The sequence below is a fragment of the Candida metapsilosis genome (genome assembly GCF_017655625.1).
Source record: "Candida metapsilosis strain BP57 chromosome Unknown scaffold1, whole genome shotgun sequence".
NCBI classification, from domain to species: domain Eukaryota; kingdom Fungi; phylum Ascomycota; class Pichiomycetes; order Serinales; family Debaryomycetaceae; genus Lodderomyces; species Lodderomyces metapsilosis.
The window spans coordinates 275,151-288,366 of NW_027138159.1; the positions used below are offsets into that span (position 1 = coordinate 275,151).

The 13,216-nt window shown below is 37.8% G+C and overlaps 11 protein-coding genes across 11 annotated transcripts; 4 read left to right on the forward strand and 7 right to left on the reverse strand. All coding sequences in view use genetic code 12, as the record gives it.

Moving 5' to 3' along the window:
- Positions 1-155: 155 nt before the first annotated feature.
- Positions 156-449, reverse strand: I9W82_000123 (sumo domain-containing protein; the record flags this gene model as incomplete). Its single annotated transcript, XM_067689953.1, has 1 exon — positions 156-449. The coding sequence occupies one exon, from the start codon at positions 447-449 to the stop codon at positions 156-158; it is 294 nt and encodes a 97-aa protein (XP_067550149.1).
- Positions 450-1,172: 723 nt separating this feature from the next.
- TMA19 (Tma19p) lies at positions 1,173-1,676 on the reverse strand (the record flags this gene model as incomplete). The annotated part of the gene is made up of 1 exon (XM_067689964.1): positions 1,173-1,676. One exon carries the CDS (start codon positions 1,674-1,676, stop codon positions 1,173-1,175), a length of 504 nt encoding a protein of 167 aa, XP_067550150.1.
- Positions 1,677-2,128: 452 nt separating this feature from the next.
- On the forward strand, positions 2,129-3,291 carry I9W82_000125 (sumo domain-containing protein; the record flags this gene model as incomplete). Its single annotated transcript, XM_067689975.1, has 2 exons — positions 2,129-2,291; positions 2,981-3,291. 2 exons carry the CDS (start codon positions 2,129-2,131, stop codon positions 3,289-3,291), a joined length of 474 nt encoding a protein of 157 aa, XP_067550151.1.
- A 58-nt stretch (positions 3,292-3,349) lies between these two features.
- I9W82_000126 (tRNA:m4X modification enzyme) lies at positions 3,350-4,609 on the reverse strand (the record flags this gene model as incomplete). Its single annotated transcript, XM_067689985.1, has 1 exon — positions 3,350-4,609. One exon carries the CDS (start codon positions 4,607-4,609, stop codon positions 3,350-3,352), a length of 1,260 nt encoding a protein of 419 aa, XP_067550152.1.
- Positions 4,610-4,682: 73 nt separating this feature from the next.
- Positions 4,683-6,041, forward strand: BUD22 (Bud22p; the record flags this gene model as incomplete). The annotated part of the gene is made up of 1 exon (XM_067689996.1): positions 4,683-6,041. One exon carries the CDS (start codon positions 4,683-4,685, stop codon positions 6,039-6,041), a length of 1,359 nt encoding a protein of 452 aa, XP_067550153.1.
- Positions 6,042-6,046: 5 nt separating this feature from the next.
- Positions 6,047-7,513, reverse strand: I9W82_000128 (uncharacterized protein; the record flags this gene model as incomplete). The annotated part of the gene is made up of 1 exon (XM_067690007.1): positions 6,047-7,513. The coding sequence occupies one exon, from the start codon at positions 7,511-7,513 to the stop codon at positions 6,047-6,049; it is 1,467 nt and encodes a 488-aa protein (XP_067550154.1).
- A 139-nt stretch (positions 7,514-7,652) lies between these two features.
- Positions 7,653-8,351, reverse strand: I9W82_000129 (3-oxoacyl-[acyl-carrier-protein] reductase (NADPH); the record flags this gene model as incomplete). Its single annotated transcript, XM_067690018.1, has 1 exon — positions 7,653-8,351. The coding sequence occupies one exon, from the start codon at positions 8,349-8,351 to the stop codon at positions 7,653-7,655; it is 699 nt and encodes a 232-aa protein (XP_067550155.1).
- A 145-nt stretch (positions 8,352-8,496) lies between these two features.
- On the forward strand, positions 8,497-9,013 carry MLC1 (Mlc1p; the record flags this gene model as incomplete). Its single annotated transcript, XM_067690030.1, has 2 exons — positions 8,497-8,499; positions 8,585-9,013. 2 exons carry the CDS (start codon positions 8,497-8,499, stop codon positions 9,011-9,013), a joined length of 432 nt encoding a protein of 143 aa, XP_067550156.1.
- Positions 9,014-9,129: 116 nt separating this feature from the next.
- On the forward strand, positions 9,130-9,702 carry I9W82_000131 (uncharacterized protein; the record flags this gene model as incomplete). The annotated part of the gene is made up of 1 exon (XM_067690041.1): positions 9,130-9,702. The coding sequence occupies one exon, from the start codon at positions 9,130-9,132 to the stop codon at positions 9,700-9,702; it is 573 nt and encodes a 190-aa protein (XP_067550157.1).
- A 6-nt stretch (positions 9,703-9,708) lies between these two features.
- I9W82_000132 (ribosome dissociation factor) lies at positions 9,709-10,890 on the reverse strand (the record flags this gene model as incomplete). The annotated part of the gene is made up of 1 exon (XM_067690052.1): positions 9,709-10,890. One exon carries the CDS (start codon positions 10,888-10,890, stop codon positions 9,709-9,711), a length of 1,182 nt encoding a protein of 393 aa, XP_067550158.1.
- A 214-nt stretch (positions 10,891-11,104) lies between these two features.
- Positions 11,105-12,391, reverse strand: RIB1 (GTP cyclohydrolase II; the record flags this gene model as incomplete). The annotated part of the gene is made up of 1 exon (XM_067690063.1): positions 11,105-12,391. One exon carries the CDS (start codon positions 12,389-12,391, stop codon positions 11,105-11,107), a length of 1,287 nt encoding a protein of 428 aa, XP_067550159.1.
- Between the last annotated feature and the right edge of the window lie 825 nt (positions 12,392-13,216).

The following is a 13,216-nucleotide window of genomic DNA, read 5'->3' on the forward strand; positions in this document are numbered from 1 at the left end:
TGCTCTCGACCTGCTTCCATTGATAAAATCCAACTCTCAGTCAGCTTCAAAAGCACAGAGATCTGCAATTACAAAAACTCAAAGTCAAAAATATAACTTTTAAAAGAACATTTATTACTACTAATACATATAAGTTTTCGAATACACACACTCTTTCAACCGGAAAGACTCACACCGTCACAGTTTATCACATCTCCATCTGTCATTTCTAATGTATTGGGCGTGTCACTAGGTTTTATTAGGGTGTCATGGTAAAAGAAATTTAATGATTTCATTGGCTGTTGGTATCTTCTGCAAAAATCTCTGAGTGCTTTACGAAGAAACTGATTTCTCTCAATTATATACGGTGCTCTTATATTTGGTGCAGCTAAGATACTAATGGCAACTTTGTTTACTGACCTTGTCGAACTGTCAGAATCATCAATATCACGTGGCGGCGACGACGACATATTTTGTAATTAATTCTTTCTTTCAAGCATAGGGGGTGTGTTGATCACCTATATCAAAAATAAATATGTAGGATTTGCTTGCTGGTATGTCCTTGATGTACGCCAATGTTCTTGCTTCGATGAAAGGAATCTCTTGTGTTCAGTTTCGAAATTCGTCTTCTTCTTTTTCTTTTTGTTCCTCTTTTCGTCCCAAAAGGGTTAAAATGTGGGAATTCTAATGAAATAAAATGAGCGCTATTATAAGTTATTAATCAGGCTTTACCGAAGCCCAAAGTAGTTAGGTATTTTTCTATTATATCAAAGACGTAGAAGATCGGTTACTTATCGACTGATTAAGATGAACGAATGAAAGTAAATAGTGTCGCAAAAATGTCATCAGATTTGTTGATAATTATTTTTTTTTTCTTCTTCTCGTTTCAGTGCATCCAAAGGAGGGCTGGTTGCTACCAAACGCATATCAAATTGCTAGTGTTTCTGCTTTCTTTAGTGTAAGAACGCAACGACAATACCAATTGTGGTTAATGTGGTTGCAAACTAAATGTATGTAGAGCCTCCAAAGATTGACGCTGTTCTACTTTCAATGTCGAATTGCCTACTCTGAGACCCGTCAATTGACATTCTCCTTCATAAAGTATTATAACGTGGGCCTCTACAGTCACTTTTATCAGCATTCAATGCTTTATATTCAATTACAGAATTAAACAAAACTATGCATCTATTTACTTAGATCTTGTTTTCCTTAACACCGTGTTTCCAGATAGCAACAAATGGAGTGGTTCCGTCTTCTCTGTAGTTCAACAAAACAATCATAGCATCTGGGTCCATTGATTCACCAGTGTAGAAATCCCAGTCGTTGAATGATCCCAAAACTTTCTTGACATACTTGGTAGCACCCTTTTCGAAGTTTTCAACTTCGTCTGGGTTGTGTTCAGCCAAGTAAGCTTTAACTCTCTTCATGTAACCTTTGATGTAAGTGGTGAATGACTTCTTGTCAAATTGAGTTGGTTGCAATCTGAATGAGTAAACAACGTTGTTGACAGTTTCAGCACCATCTTCCAAAGCTTCTTCAGCATCTTCAGCTGATGGGTTAGCACCAATATCAATGTCACCGTTACCAACATTGACCATAGCACAATCAGCTTCGTAAACAGCATCATCGACTAACTTAACATCGTAAGCATCGGATAATAACTCGTCGTTTGAGATAATGTCTTGGTAGATAATCATTGTGAGTAGTTGATTGTTTTGATGAGGAAATGAAAGAGATGGGCTTCAATTGAAAAATTTAAAGCGAAAAAAAAAAAAAAAATTGTTGGAAGCAAAAAAAAAAAAAAAAAATTGTTGGAAGCAAAAAAAAAAAAAAAAAAAAATTTCTTTTCAAATTGATCACGTGGCATCTTCTTTTTCATTTAGTGGTTACAAAAACAGGAATTCCGATCAACCTACCTAAAGCGAAATTCATAAACAGTTAATTATTGCCACCAATAAGATAAATGTCATTGGTAAATGTCCTCTATGAAAAGGATCCTGTGAGAGATGACAAGCATATTCGAGTCAAGATTCAATGCTCCGATCTCGCAGCTTTCTACATAGTAAATACCACGACTAGACTTCGCAAAACATTGCAAAGGTTTTGCAAAAGTTTCGATAAAGACATCCAGACACACGCATTTTCATACATGGAAAAGGTTATAAATTCTAAAGATACTCCCAAGTCCTTGGGCATGGGTGAGGGAGATGAAATAATTTGCTGGGAGCTAAGTGACAGAATGCGACGTGGAGATGAACCTAGTCCATCTCCAAGTACCATAATAATGAAAGAAGTGAACAGAGCACAAGGAGGTGAAGGTGAGAAGTGTATTTCTTTTATTATACGCAATTGTTCGCTGATGAATTGCAAAGTCACAATGCCTCCAAAAAGACCTTTTTCGGAAGTGTTTGAAATATACTGCGAAATGCATAAAAAGGGTGTTAATAAGCTAAGGTTCTTTTTTCAGGGTGAAAAAGTGAAATCACTCGAGACTCCGCATTCTTTGGATGTGGAAGAGGGTGACATAGTTGATTGCCACCACGCGCAATATGGTGGAATGTGATGAGTCTGATAGCGGAAAGGTTGTGAGGATATGAAAAAACCACAATAGCAGAATTAGCTATCCGTGTCTACAAAAAGACCAGGAGTGCTGGACCGGTCATTAGAGACCACAATTGTGTAATAGTCCCAGATGTCTACTTTATTAATCTAAATCTGTTAAATACTTATCTGTCAACTCAACTCTCAAGCTCTCATTCATAGTGATGGTCATACATATACACTATACGTTAGGAGGCAACTCATTGTCGTTTCCTCTAAATCGCACGTGTGTTGCAAAAGAAATCTTTCAAATCCCGCACTTCCCACTTCTACACAAAAGATCTTCTTTTACAGCATAACACACTTCAACATACATATTTGCAACACATTTTATACATTCAAACTCATTCAACCTTAGCTGCTTCAGTGATACGCTAGCACAAAGAGCTTTTGATTATAGCGACAACAGTTGGCTCATCGATTTTAATGCCTTCACTGATAGACACTAATTCCGGACAACAATCAGGGGGCGAGGATAAGATTGAATTATTGATTGCAGCTGATCCTAATATCAGATCTTTTTACATAATTCCTCCAAAGCAAAAACTAAGGAAGGTTATACAAAGGTTTTGTCGAGATCATAAAATCGATATGAGGCTGCATCATTTTCAGTTTGACGATAGGTTGATATCAGCTGGGGATACACCACAATCATTGAAAATGAGCACTGGAGATAGAATTGATTGCTGGTCATATACATTGGGGGCGTAGCAAACGCTGGAAACTGATCTCAGTGGGCAAACAGTGTATAAAGTGTCTATTAATATCATTACTCATCAGTTAGCTTCAGCTTGCGCGTGATTGACAAGCACACATTCTCTTTAGTTACATCTGGATCAACGTAATGAAATATCTCAATCTCATAGTCGTTTCCTAGCAACGACTTCAATGCAAAGACCCTGCTCTCATCAATGATTCTTCTTGCTTTAATACCATACTCATATCTTTGTTTAGCAGTGAGATCAGACTCAGCTTTATCTCTGCTATCAATATCCAAATTGACACCCCATGAAACCATCTTTTTCAATGCTTTAATTGACTGAGGAGTTTTGAAGCCATGGTCGATCAAGTATCTCTTAGACTGGGGTAAAAATTCATCCTCAAAGCAAACATGACGACAACACATTGCTATTAGGACACCTCCAAATTTACCATTTTTGAACAAAGATGAGTTTAAAAGCAGCTTTAGTGTGAGATCAGTTGCTGCTCCACATAAATGTTTTGAAATTGCCACCACTTGATTAGGATGTACATCTTCCAAAAACTTGTCAACATTTAAATGCTTTATATCTATTTTGCTTCTTTTGACAATAGGAGTGACATTAAATGGCTCAGAATCCTGTTTAATCTTGTTGTCTGCTTTTAGTCGATTTGTACCTCTATCAATCAATCCAAATCCGTAACTCTTGTCACTTTCTGGAGAGTCATGCAACACGCATTGGTTCACACACCTGGATAGCTCACCTTTCCCACATCCAAACTCCATATAAAACAAGCGTGGGGATAATAAGCCAAGCCGTTTTAAGTTCCCTATTAGTGACGACTGTTGTATTACATGCTTTTGATTTGTCTTTTCTTCCAACTGCTGAAGCAATCCGTCATGTTGACATTCTTTCCTCTCGAGTGGTTCGAAGTGTATCTCATCCACAATTTCTCGATAATAACTGACATCTTGTTCTGGACCATCAACAAATGTAACTTCGGTCGAATTGGCCAACTTATAGTTGAAATTCTCCATGTACCATACAGGATGGTCAGACGCTGGTCTAGCATTACACTTCTCCAAATGTGTTGATAAATCCTTTTCCCAAATGGTGTGATTGGGGTTCAACGGACACGGAATACGTTTTTGCTTGGAAGTATTGTCATGAATCATATGTTCCGAACAATACTTGTTCTGCTTCTTCCTCAACATTCGACATCTCTTATTCTTCTTGGGTATTATGTATTCACATTGATACGTTTGAGGCTTCTCTAGCTTTTGCTTCTTTGTGTCTGGTCCGTTGATCATTAGATGTTCCTTTTTCATGTTAATAAAAAAATTGAAAAAATTCCAATCTCATCTCGTATATACATCTCATCTCATCATACAACATTAAACAATGAAACAGACAAACCAGATGTGGAAGTTGGACTTGTTAGAGGCAAAGTTTGAAGAGTTGCCTCCTCGGTATCCCCACACCAAGAAATTGCTATTTGCATTGAAGCATAAGAACAAGTTGGCCAAGAAACTACCGACCAGCAAAGAGGATGCACAAGAAGAGATCAAAAAGCTCAAAACTCTATATTTTGAACAAAAGTATCATGCTGCTTACACTAAGTTAGAGAAGGAAGTGAAGAAGTTTATCAAGCAAAAGAAAGCACCGGAAGTGTTTGAGAGCGACGATTTTCTTCTGCAATTGATCACTGCAAAATTGATTAAATGTTTAGGATCAACAGTCTTGCTTAGCAAACAATTGAAAACTGACCCACCAGAATTCATACAGGAGAATGTTAGGAAATATATCGTGGACAAGTCTAGTCCCTTTAATCCATCACAGTTCTTTGTACAGTATTGTCAGAATTCAAAAGAGGTGAATAATTACTGTTCAAATCTATGGAACAGCAAGTCCGTCAAGTCAATAGTGGGTGATATAGAATGGAGTTTCAAAATGGTAAGGGGTAACTTATCCAAGCAAGATTTTGAAGAAAGGAAAAAACAAACGGGTGCACCTGTAAATGAAGATGTGGGCGTGAGTGGTGATGAGAATTCCTCAGAGGAGAGCTCCGATGAGCCAGAGAATGAGGAACAGCTATCTGCATTTGATGGCTTGGTTGCAGCATCTGACCAAGAAGATGACAATACCGACGAAGGTCTAGATCCAAATATCAACTACAATGAAGTTACTGACGAGGAGCCTTCGGAAGATGAGAGTGAAGGCTCCAGTTCAGACCTGGACTCAGCTGATGACTTTTTTGAAGAGGAACCACCAAAAAAGAAATCAAAGGGTAGTCTCGATGATGAATACAATTTACCAGAATTAGCACAAGGTTACTATTCAGGTGGATCCGACGATGAAAGTGATGATGTCGACAACGATGAAGTAGTTAAGTCAATAACTCAACAAAGGAAAAACCGAAGAGGTCAAAGAGCTAGACAAAAGATTTGGGCTCAAAAATATGGTAAAGAAGCAAAGCATATTGTCCAGAAGAGGCAACAGATTCAAAGTGAGCGTGAAATTCGACAACGTGAGTATGAAGAGAGACAAAGAAAGAGGGAATTGAAAGCACAAATGTTGGCTGAAAAACAACAACCCACTGGTGCAAATACTGAACCGTTGGGAGAAAGAAAGTCAAGGCCACTGACAGTTACTCCACCTGCTGAGGATAAAAAGATTCATCCGTCATGGGAAGCAAAGAAATTGGCAGAAGAGAAGTTGAAAAATGTCAAATTTCAAGGTAAGAAAATCACGTTTGATTAAATACATTATAATAGATCATGATTTATTTTAAATGTCTTTGGAAGATTAAGTCGGGTGTTTTCATCACACCACGATTCACCTTCTATTGTAAAGTAGTAATGACACTTCTCTGGCTCACTAACTGACACCAACTCTGGACCTTTTCCACATGCGAATTCAACAGTAGCAGATCGTTTAGGTCCATTCCAACATCTAGCACCTTGATCATAGCTGATTTTACCATCTTTAATTTCCTTGAACTTACCAATAAAAATATCATCTTGCGAAATTCCTTGGAGCAAATTGATTCTGTAGTTGTAACCACCCAAGTCCTTAGAGATTGTTGTTTGGTCATAGGCTCTTAAAATATCATCTGGTCCATAGTCAGAACTTAAATTGTCTTTGATAATTTGTATTTTAGTTTGAAGCCTTTCCAATTCTTGCTCTAATTTTTCAATTTCTTGATCCAATTCATTACCTGACAAGTCTGACTTATATTCAAGTACTGGCTTTGGAAAAATCTTGTCCCTGGCAAATCTGTAGTAGTAGCGCACCATATTCGGCAATGAAGGAGTAAAACGACCAGTTTTCTGTACACCCAGATGTGGCATTTGTTTTGCCTTCTCCACCAATTGATTTATAATTTCATTAGTCTCATGAATATCCTCCAAAGCTTCCTCCTCTTTATTCGAAACGTATTCTTGAAACTTTTGGATAACCTCTTTCACCGCAGCATCATTAAAGTTTGGATTGTAATGGGTTGTCAAAAAGTGCAAAATCGATTCTAAAGCTTGGAGTCTAGACTCTTGGCTCACGATATCCCTCTTGTGTAATGCCAATTTATCTGCCAATCCTCCAAAGTGTTCACGCAAGTTGTCGAAAACAGTTTCATCTTGAAGATCCACGTTTTCAGCTTGAATTTTGTAGCTGTTGATTTTACCTTTCAATTCGGGTACTTGCTGTTCCAAAGACTTCAATTTATTAATCAACTTTTGTCTCTTGTCATGGGCAATTTTCAAGGTCTTTTCCTTCTTCACGGCAGCTTTCTCCAAAAAGGCCATCATATCTTTCTCATACTCGAGAAATTGTTGGTGAATGGCAGCACATTTGTTCTCACAGCCACCAAGTATCCATTCATCTGACCCATCACAGCACAAATCATAGTCACAAACCCCATCATTCACTTTTGAATGGTCAATATAATTCAGGAAATGGCCCTCGTTAATGCAATAGAATTTGTTTGGTGGGTTGGGGCATGCATTAGTTCCCGGTTCGTCTGACCCATCAGGACAATCGCAAATATTGTCATTGACTTGATCATATGATAATCTAATGGAAGAGTCGTTCAAACAAAGCCAATAAAGATTACCCTTATCGTCCTCGTCCTCTAGTGGTAAGTACAAGTGACGGTGTTCAAAATCAACACCCGTCAGACGCACCTCAGCACTGACCAATCTTGAAATTGCCAATAAGACAATTGGAAATAGTAGCATTTTGTACGGTGTGAGAGAGAGAAAAGTGATGGTTAGAAGGGGAGTGTTTTTTTTCTTTTTGAAAAATCAATGCAAGATGGTTTACATGACACGTAAGTTGAATCTACCAGTTTTACACCCTGCATGAACTAATTTTTACCTATTCTAACACAATACACTGGCCATTTACTGATGGGTCGATTAATACTTCCGCCGCCTTATTGGCCACGTGGTCCAAGGAAACTACTTTTAAGTCACCTTTTACAGTCTTGCCCATATCAGTGTCTTTAACTAAACCAGGAAGAAGAGAATTAACTCTTACTCTCCCCTTCAATTCATTGGCGAGACTCTTTGTAAACCCCAAGAGACCAGCTTTGGAAGCAGCGTATACCGATGTTCCCGGCAACACATGTTCAGTATACGACAACACGGATGCAATGTTCAAAATTGACGGATTGTGATCGCGTCGCCGCATCATGTGCTTGATACATAATTGACTTAGTAGTATAGGGACTATGAGATTGAGGTTGATAGTTTCCTTGATTTGCTCTTGCGTGGTTCTTTGTAAAAGGGTATGTGTGGTTACTCCAGCACAATTCACAAGGATAGTATGCGCTTTTAGCAGTTCTTGGAGCTTGGAAGAATCATAGTCTTGTTTTAGTAATTGAAGCAAGTCCATCAGCTGAATTGAGTGTTGCTGATTATACTCTGTTGAAAGTAACTTCACTGATTGGTGTAAAACGGCTTCATGGTTAGCCAATAGGGTTACAGATGCACCTTGATGAGCAAGTTTCTTGGCTATGGCTAGTCCAATTCCTCTAGATCCCCCCGTAATAAGTGCAGATTGTCCCTTAAACATTTTTTAGAATGAAAAAGTAGTGTACAGTTGTCGTGTATCTCGTTCTTTGTTTACATTTTTTTTTGTTTTCTCATAACGTTTTATGGAAATCAAAAATTCCCTTTTAGAAAGAGAGCACTGCCTTTAAAACAGTATACGATTAACCATGGTATGTTTGACCTTGAGAGGAGCTAGTACACTGGCGCTCTCGTTCTCATGCTCGCATAACTGAATTATACTAACTTCTTCTCTAGTCACAAAATACTAAAACTTACAAGGACGCTTTTGCACTTTTTGACAAAAAGGGCACTGGAAGAATCCCCGTCGAACACTTGGGAGACTTATTAAGAGCTATCGGACAAAACCCAACCCTTGCTGAAATATCAGAATTACAACATTCCATCAAAACACCCGACTTTGATTTCGAAACATACCAGGAAATCATCAATCGTCCTGATGGGTTCAAACCTTTGGGATTACCTGAAGATTACATAAAAGGATTCCAAGTATTCGATAAAGAGCAGACAGGATACATTGGAGTTGGTGAATTGAGGTACATTTTGACTTCTATTGGAGAGAAATTGACCGATCTGGAGGTGGATGAGTTGTTGAAGGGAGTCAATGTTACTGCCGATGGAAATGTCGATTACGTTGAGTTTGTTAAATCTATATTAGATCAGTAGTTCACCGTGTAATGTATAATACGTTGATTTGAGGATGCCATATTGAGTTTGTCTCTATTTACTCCTCTGATGGAGAAAAGAAAAAATTCACCAGTTCTGCTCACAACATCTTTAAAATGTCATTCACCGAGGTACCAAGTAGTATCGAAGTTGTTCAAAATGAACCAGAGTATGATCCACGCCTGAGTGAGAGATTTCACCTTTACCCAAGAGATAGAATAGAAGCACTCGCAACCACATCTGGTCTAATTGGTCTAATGAGTGGGTTCTACGATGGTGTTCAAAAGTCAGCAGCACGGTACTTGCTTGAGAACGGACATCGTCTACCCAAGACGAAAGGAGGATGGTATTTTTACCACAAGAGAAAGAATTACGAAATCATTGTTGGTGGTACATCAGAAGGAATCAAACGCGGATTAAAATATGGTGGTACTGTGGGCAGTTTGTTTTTGGTTGAGTATGGATTGGATTACGTACGAGGACAGATTGATTTCTTAAATACCACAGTGGCAGCACTAATCGGAACAACAGTCTACACCCGATTTCAACATCTAAGTCGGTTGCAAACTAGAAAAATGATTATGAGTGGAACTACAGCAGGATTATTATTGGGTATAATACAAGATTCTTTAATATATGCAAGACTGGGACATCTTTGGTATGTCGATGAATACAAACGATTCAAGTAATGTCGATTACTCCTCATCTGAGTCATCCAAATCTGGGATAGGATATTTAAGCAAAGCAGCTACACCAGTTAATTGATTCAATTGAATTCCCAGTTCATGCAAACTTGAAAATATATAAACCTTTGCCCCCATCCGTTTGGCTTGCTCTGTCAAGTCAATATACTGTCTTCTAGTTTCTATATCGTCACTGCGGAATAACTCATCCGAGACCATCAAATATCGAATAGCATCCAAGTTTAACGCTTTTGTAATTTCCTCCAACCCGTACCATGCTCTTCCGTCGTCATCATTTAATGCTCTTTGGAAACGCAGTAATGCTTGTGATTCTTCAAGAAACTTGGTGTCAGAGAGTTTCTTTTGCAGTTGTGGGTCAGCCAAGACTTCTTCCAATCCTTGTAAATATCCCGTTGAGGAATGCGTGACGAGTATCTTATTCTTGTTGTCTAAAATCAGTTGGCAAATCTTTGACTCTTTGGTGGATGCATTTTGCATCGTTATACATTCTTGTATCAATCGTTCGTATAGTGTCTTTGCCAAAAACCCCGGTGAGGCGAGGATAATCACCTTTAGTTTAATGAAATCAAAATGACGAATAATTCCTTGGATTATCATATTATAGAATGAATTCATTGCCTTATCTAGATCCTTGGTTCCATAATCTTTATTCTTTCTTGGAATAGATTTCTCAATTTTTGATTGTAAAACTGTCATTTGATCAGTGACATAGCATAAATGAGCAACTCCTTCTTGAAACACAACGGCACCGATATCAGCTTTCTTTTCAATTGAGGATAGTTCATCCAACAATGTCATGTCATATTCATCCCAACTAGATTTAACAATGCTAACTTCTTTATTCAATTCAACTTCAGCTGTATGATAACTGTTTAATGGCACAAATTCTTGTTGTAATAAAGATTTTCCATTGACTCTCATTACCAAGTCACTTGCGATGTAGTCAACATCTTCCACTAATAGCCTTAATTTCACTAAAATCTTTTCCATCTTCAGCTTACCTTTAGTGATTTGATTTTGATTGCCCTTTTTCACATTTCTATGGGTGAGCAACTGAACTGTATCGCCTTTCTTGATAAGATTGTATAAATACCACAAATCTTCAGAATCTTCCGGAACTAGAGTAACAACAACATTCTTATCCTTCAACTTAGCTTTGTTTTTCACTTGCATTGCTATGGAAAGACAAAAAGAAAGTGATGAGGAAAATTGCGTTTTTGACAATTTTTATTTTCAGCATGTTTCCGCGCACCTCAGTTTACCCAATTGCGTCATGGTGTTTAGTAATAGTTGCAAAAAAAAGGGAACTACGTAAGCTTAGAAATTACTACACTTGTCTTTTAACTTTTATAGTCCTTCATTCATTATCTTTATACACATTGAATATCTAACCTGATTCATGATTGATTTTGATTGGCTTTTCTAAAAGGTGGCCCATTCTTTCTATTTTAGTACTCAAGTAGCCATCAATTTCTTTGCTATTGATACCACTAACACCATCTTTATTCTCACCACGCCAGCTTAAAGGAATCATTGGAATTCTTTCCTTTACTTTAACTTCTTGGTGTTTTCCTTCAACTGCTATAATTTTATCAGGGTTATTTGTCAATAATCTTATCTCGACCAAACCCAAGTCAAGCAAGATGGCAGTTGCAAGTGAAAAATTACGGGCATCTGCTGGATGCCTTAAAAGTAAATTAGCCTCAACAGTGTCAGCACCAAGATCTTGCAAATTATAAGCTTTCAATTTTTCTCCAAGTCCAATTCCTCTACCCTCTTGTCTCAAGTATACCATACATCCATGCCCATTTTCACCCATTATCTTTCCTGCTTGGTCAAATTGTTCACCACAATCGCACCTTGCACTCCATGCAGTTTCACCCGTGTAACATTCAGAATGAATTCGAACCAATGTTGGACTGGAATAGGTGAGATCATCAATAATCAAATTACCTTGCTGATCAAACTTCAATTGGCGGTGATTTTCAACATCGTGGTCAGCATCAGTTCTTCCAGGAGTCAATTTCCCAATATATGCCCCTCTAGTCATTCTATCCTGTTGTGTCTCCCCTGGTCTTTGCTTGAACAACGATCTAGAACGAATATCTTCTCCAAAAACTATAGCTAGATGCTCCTTATTATCCACATTATTTTCATACAAATGCAAAAAGATATCGGGTCCATGCGTTGTAGGAATTCTTGCTCTGGCTACACATTTAACCACTGGTAGTTCATCAGGTAGGTTCGTGTGATCTCGCATATCCTGGGTTATTACTGGTGGTGGCTGTGGTGTACCAATGGGTCTAGATGACAACGGAAGGCTAGTGGTTGAAGGACGTGGGGTTACTATAGGGATCTTGGATACATCTGGTACATAATGCTTGTGTTTGTTGCCATTCTGTTCTTGTAAAGGCGAACCGTTATTTGAGGTTGCTGGTTGTGGATGATGCAATAGAGACATTTTGGTGAAACGAGTGTGTTGTTTGTATAATTGTTGGTATTGAAGTTGGCGCTGTGACGTGGGGTGGTTATTTTGTTTGTTCAAGTATAGATGACCAAATGACTGTTCTTTAGTAAACTGAGTATCTTTTGTTTTTGGAGACGTAATTTCTTCTGTTGTTTCTGTAGTAGTAGTAGTGGTGGATGATGGAGTGGAATCTATAGCAACTGTCATGCGGTTATAAGATTCGTAATGACTTTTTTGTCTATTCGGCTGAAGTTTGGTTTTTTTGAAAAATTAGTTTTTTATATGCTCCTATAATAATTTTTTTTTTCTTTGGTTTTGTCTGACTAAACAAATTAGTTGATTCTTAGTAATGTGATTTTTATATTGCAACCACACAAGTTACAAACCAAAAACAAAAAAAAAGTTGTCAAGCAAAAGATGGATTTAAAGGATTGACTTTGGTATATTTATAGTAAGGAAGAAGCACGGCAACAACTGCTAGGGCCCCCTGCTCTTTGCTACTTTGTCTCTCGGTGAAACTTTGTTGTCAATATTTTGTGCTACCACAGACCCTAAAAAAAAACAATGAAATCGTATGTTTGTAATAAATTGATTCTTTGATGAATGTAAATCGCGAGTTCGGATTAGACAAGGAGTGGAAGAGCCTATGGAGGGTGAAATGTTCCTTAATTTATGTTTCGACTTTCGATGAGATTGAATGGTTGAAAAAGAAGTGTGATTTATAAGTAGGATATGTAAGCTGTGTCTTGTTTTACTCTTTTATAAATGGATAACTATACCCCACCATTAAAAAACTGTTGCCGGCAGCTAATCATGTATCCTGCATATAAATGCAAAATAACTTGTGAGAGTTTCATTATGTTCCAGCGGATGTGATTACCTAATACATTACTAAAATATGTAATTCCATACACCTTCGGATAAGTGAAGATCAGAATTCTTCAGGAACGGGTCCAGGAGATGCATTTTTGCTTGGCGGAGGTGTACACAACTGGAAATGATAGAGGTATTTGAGGAATGATTGCTATTGTT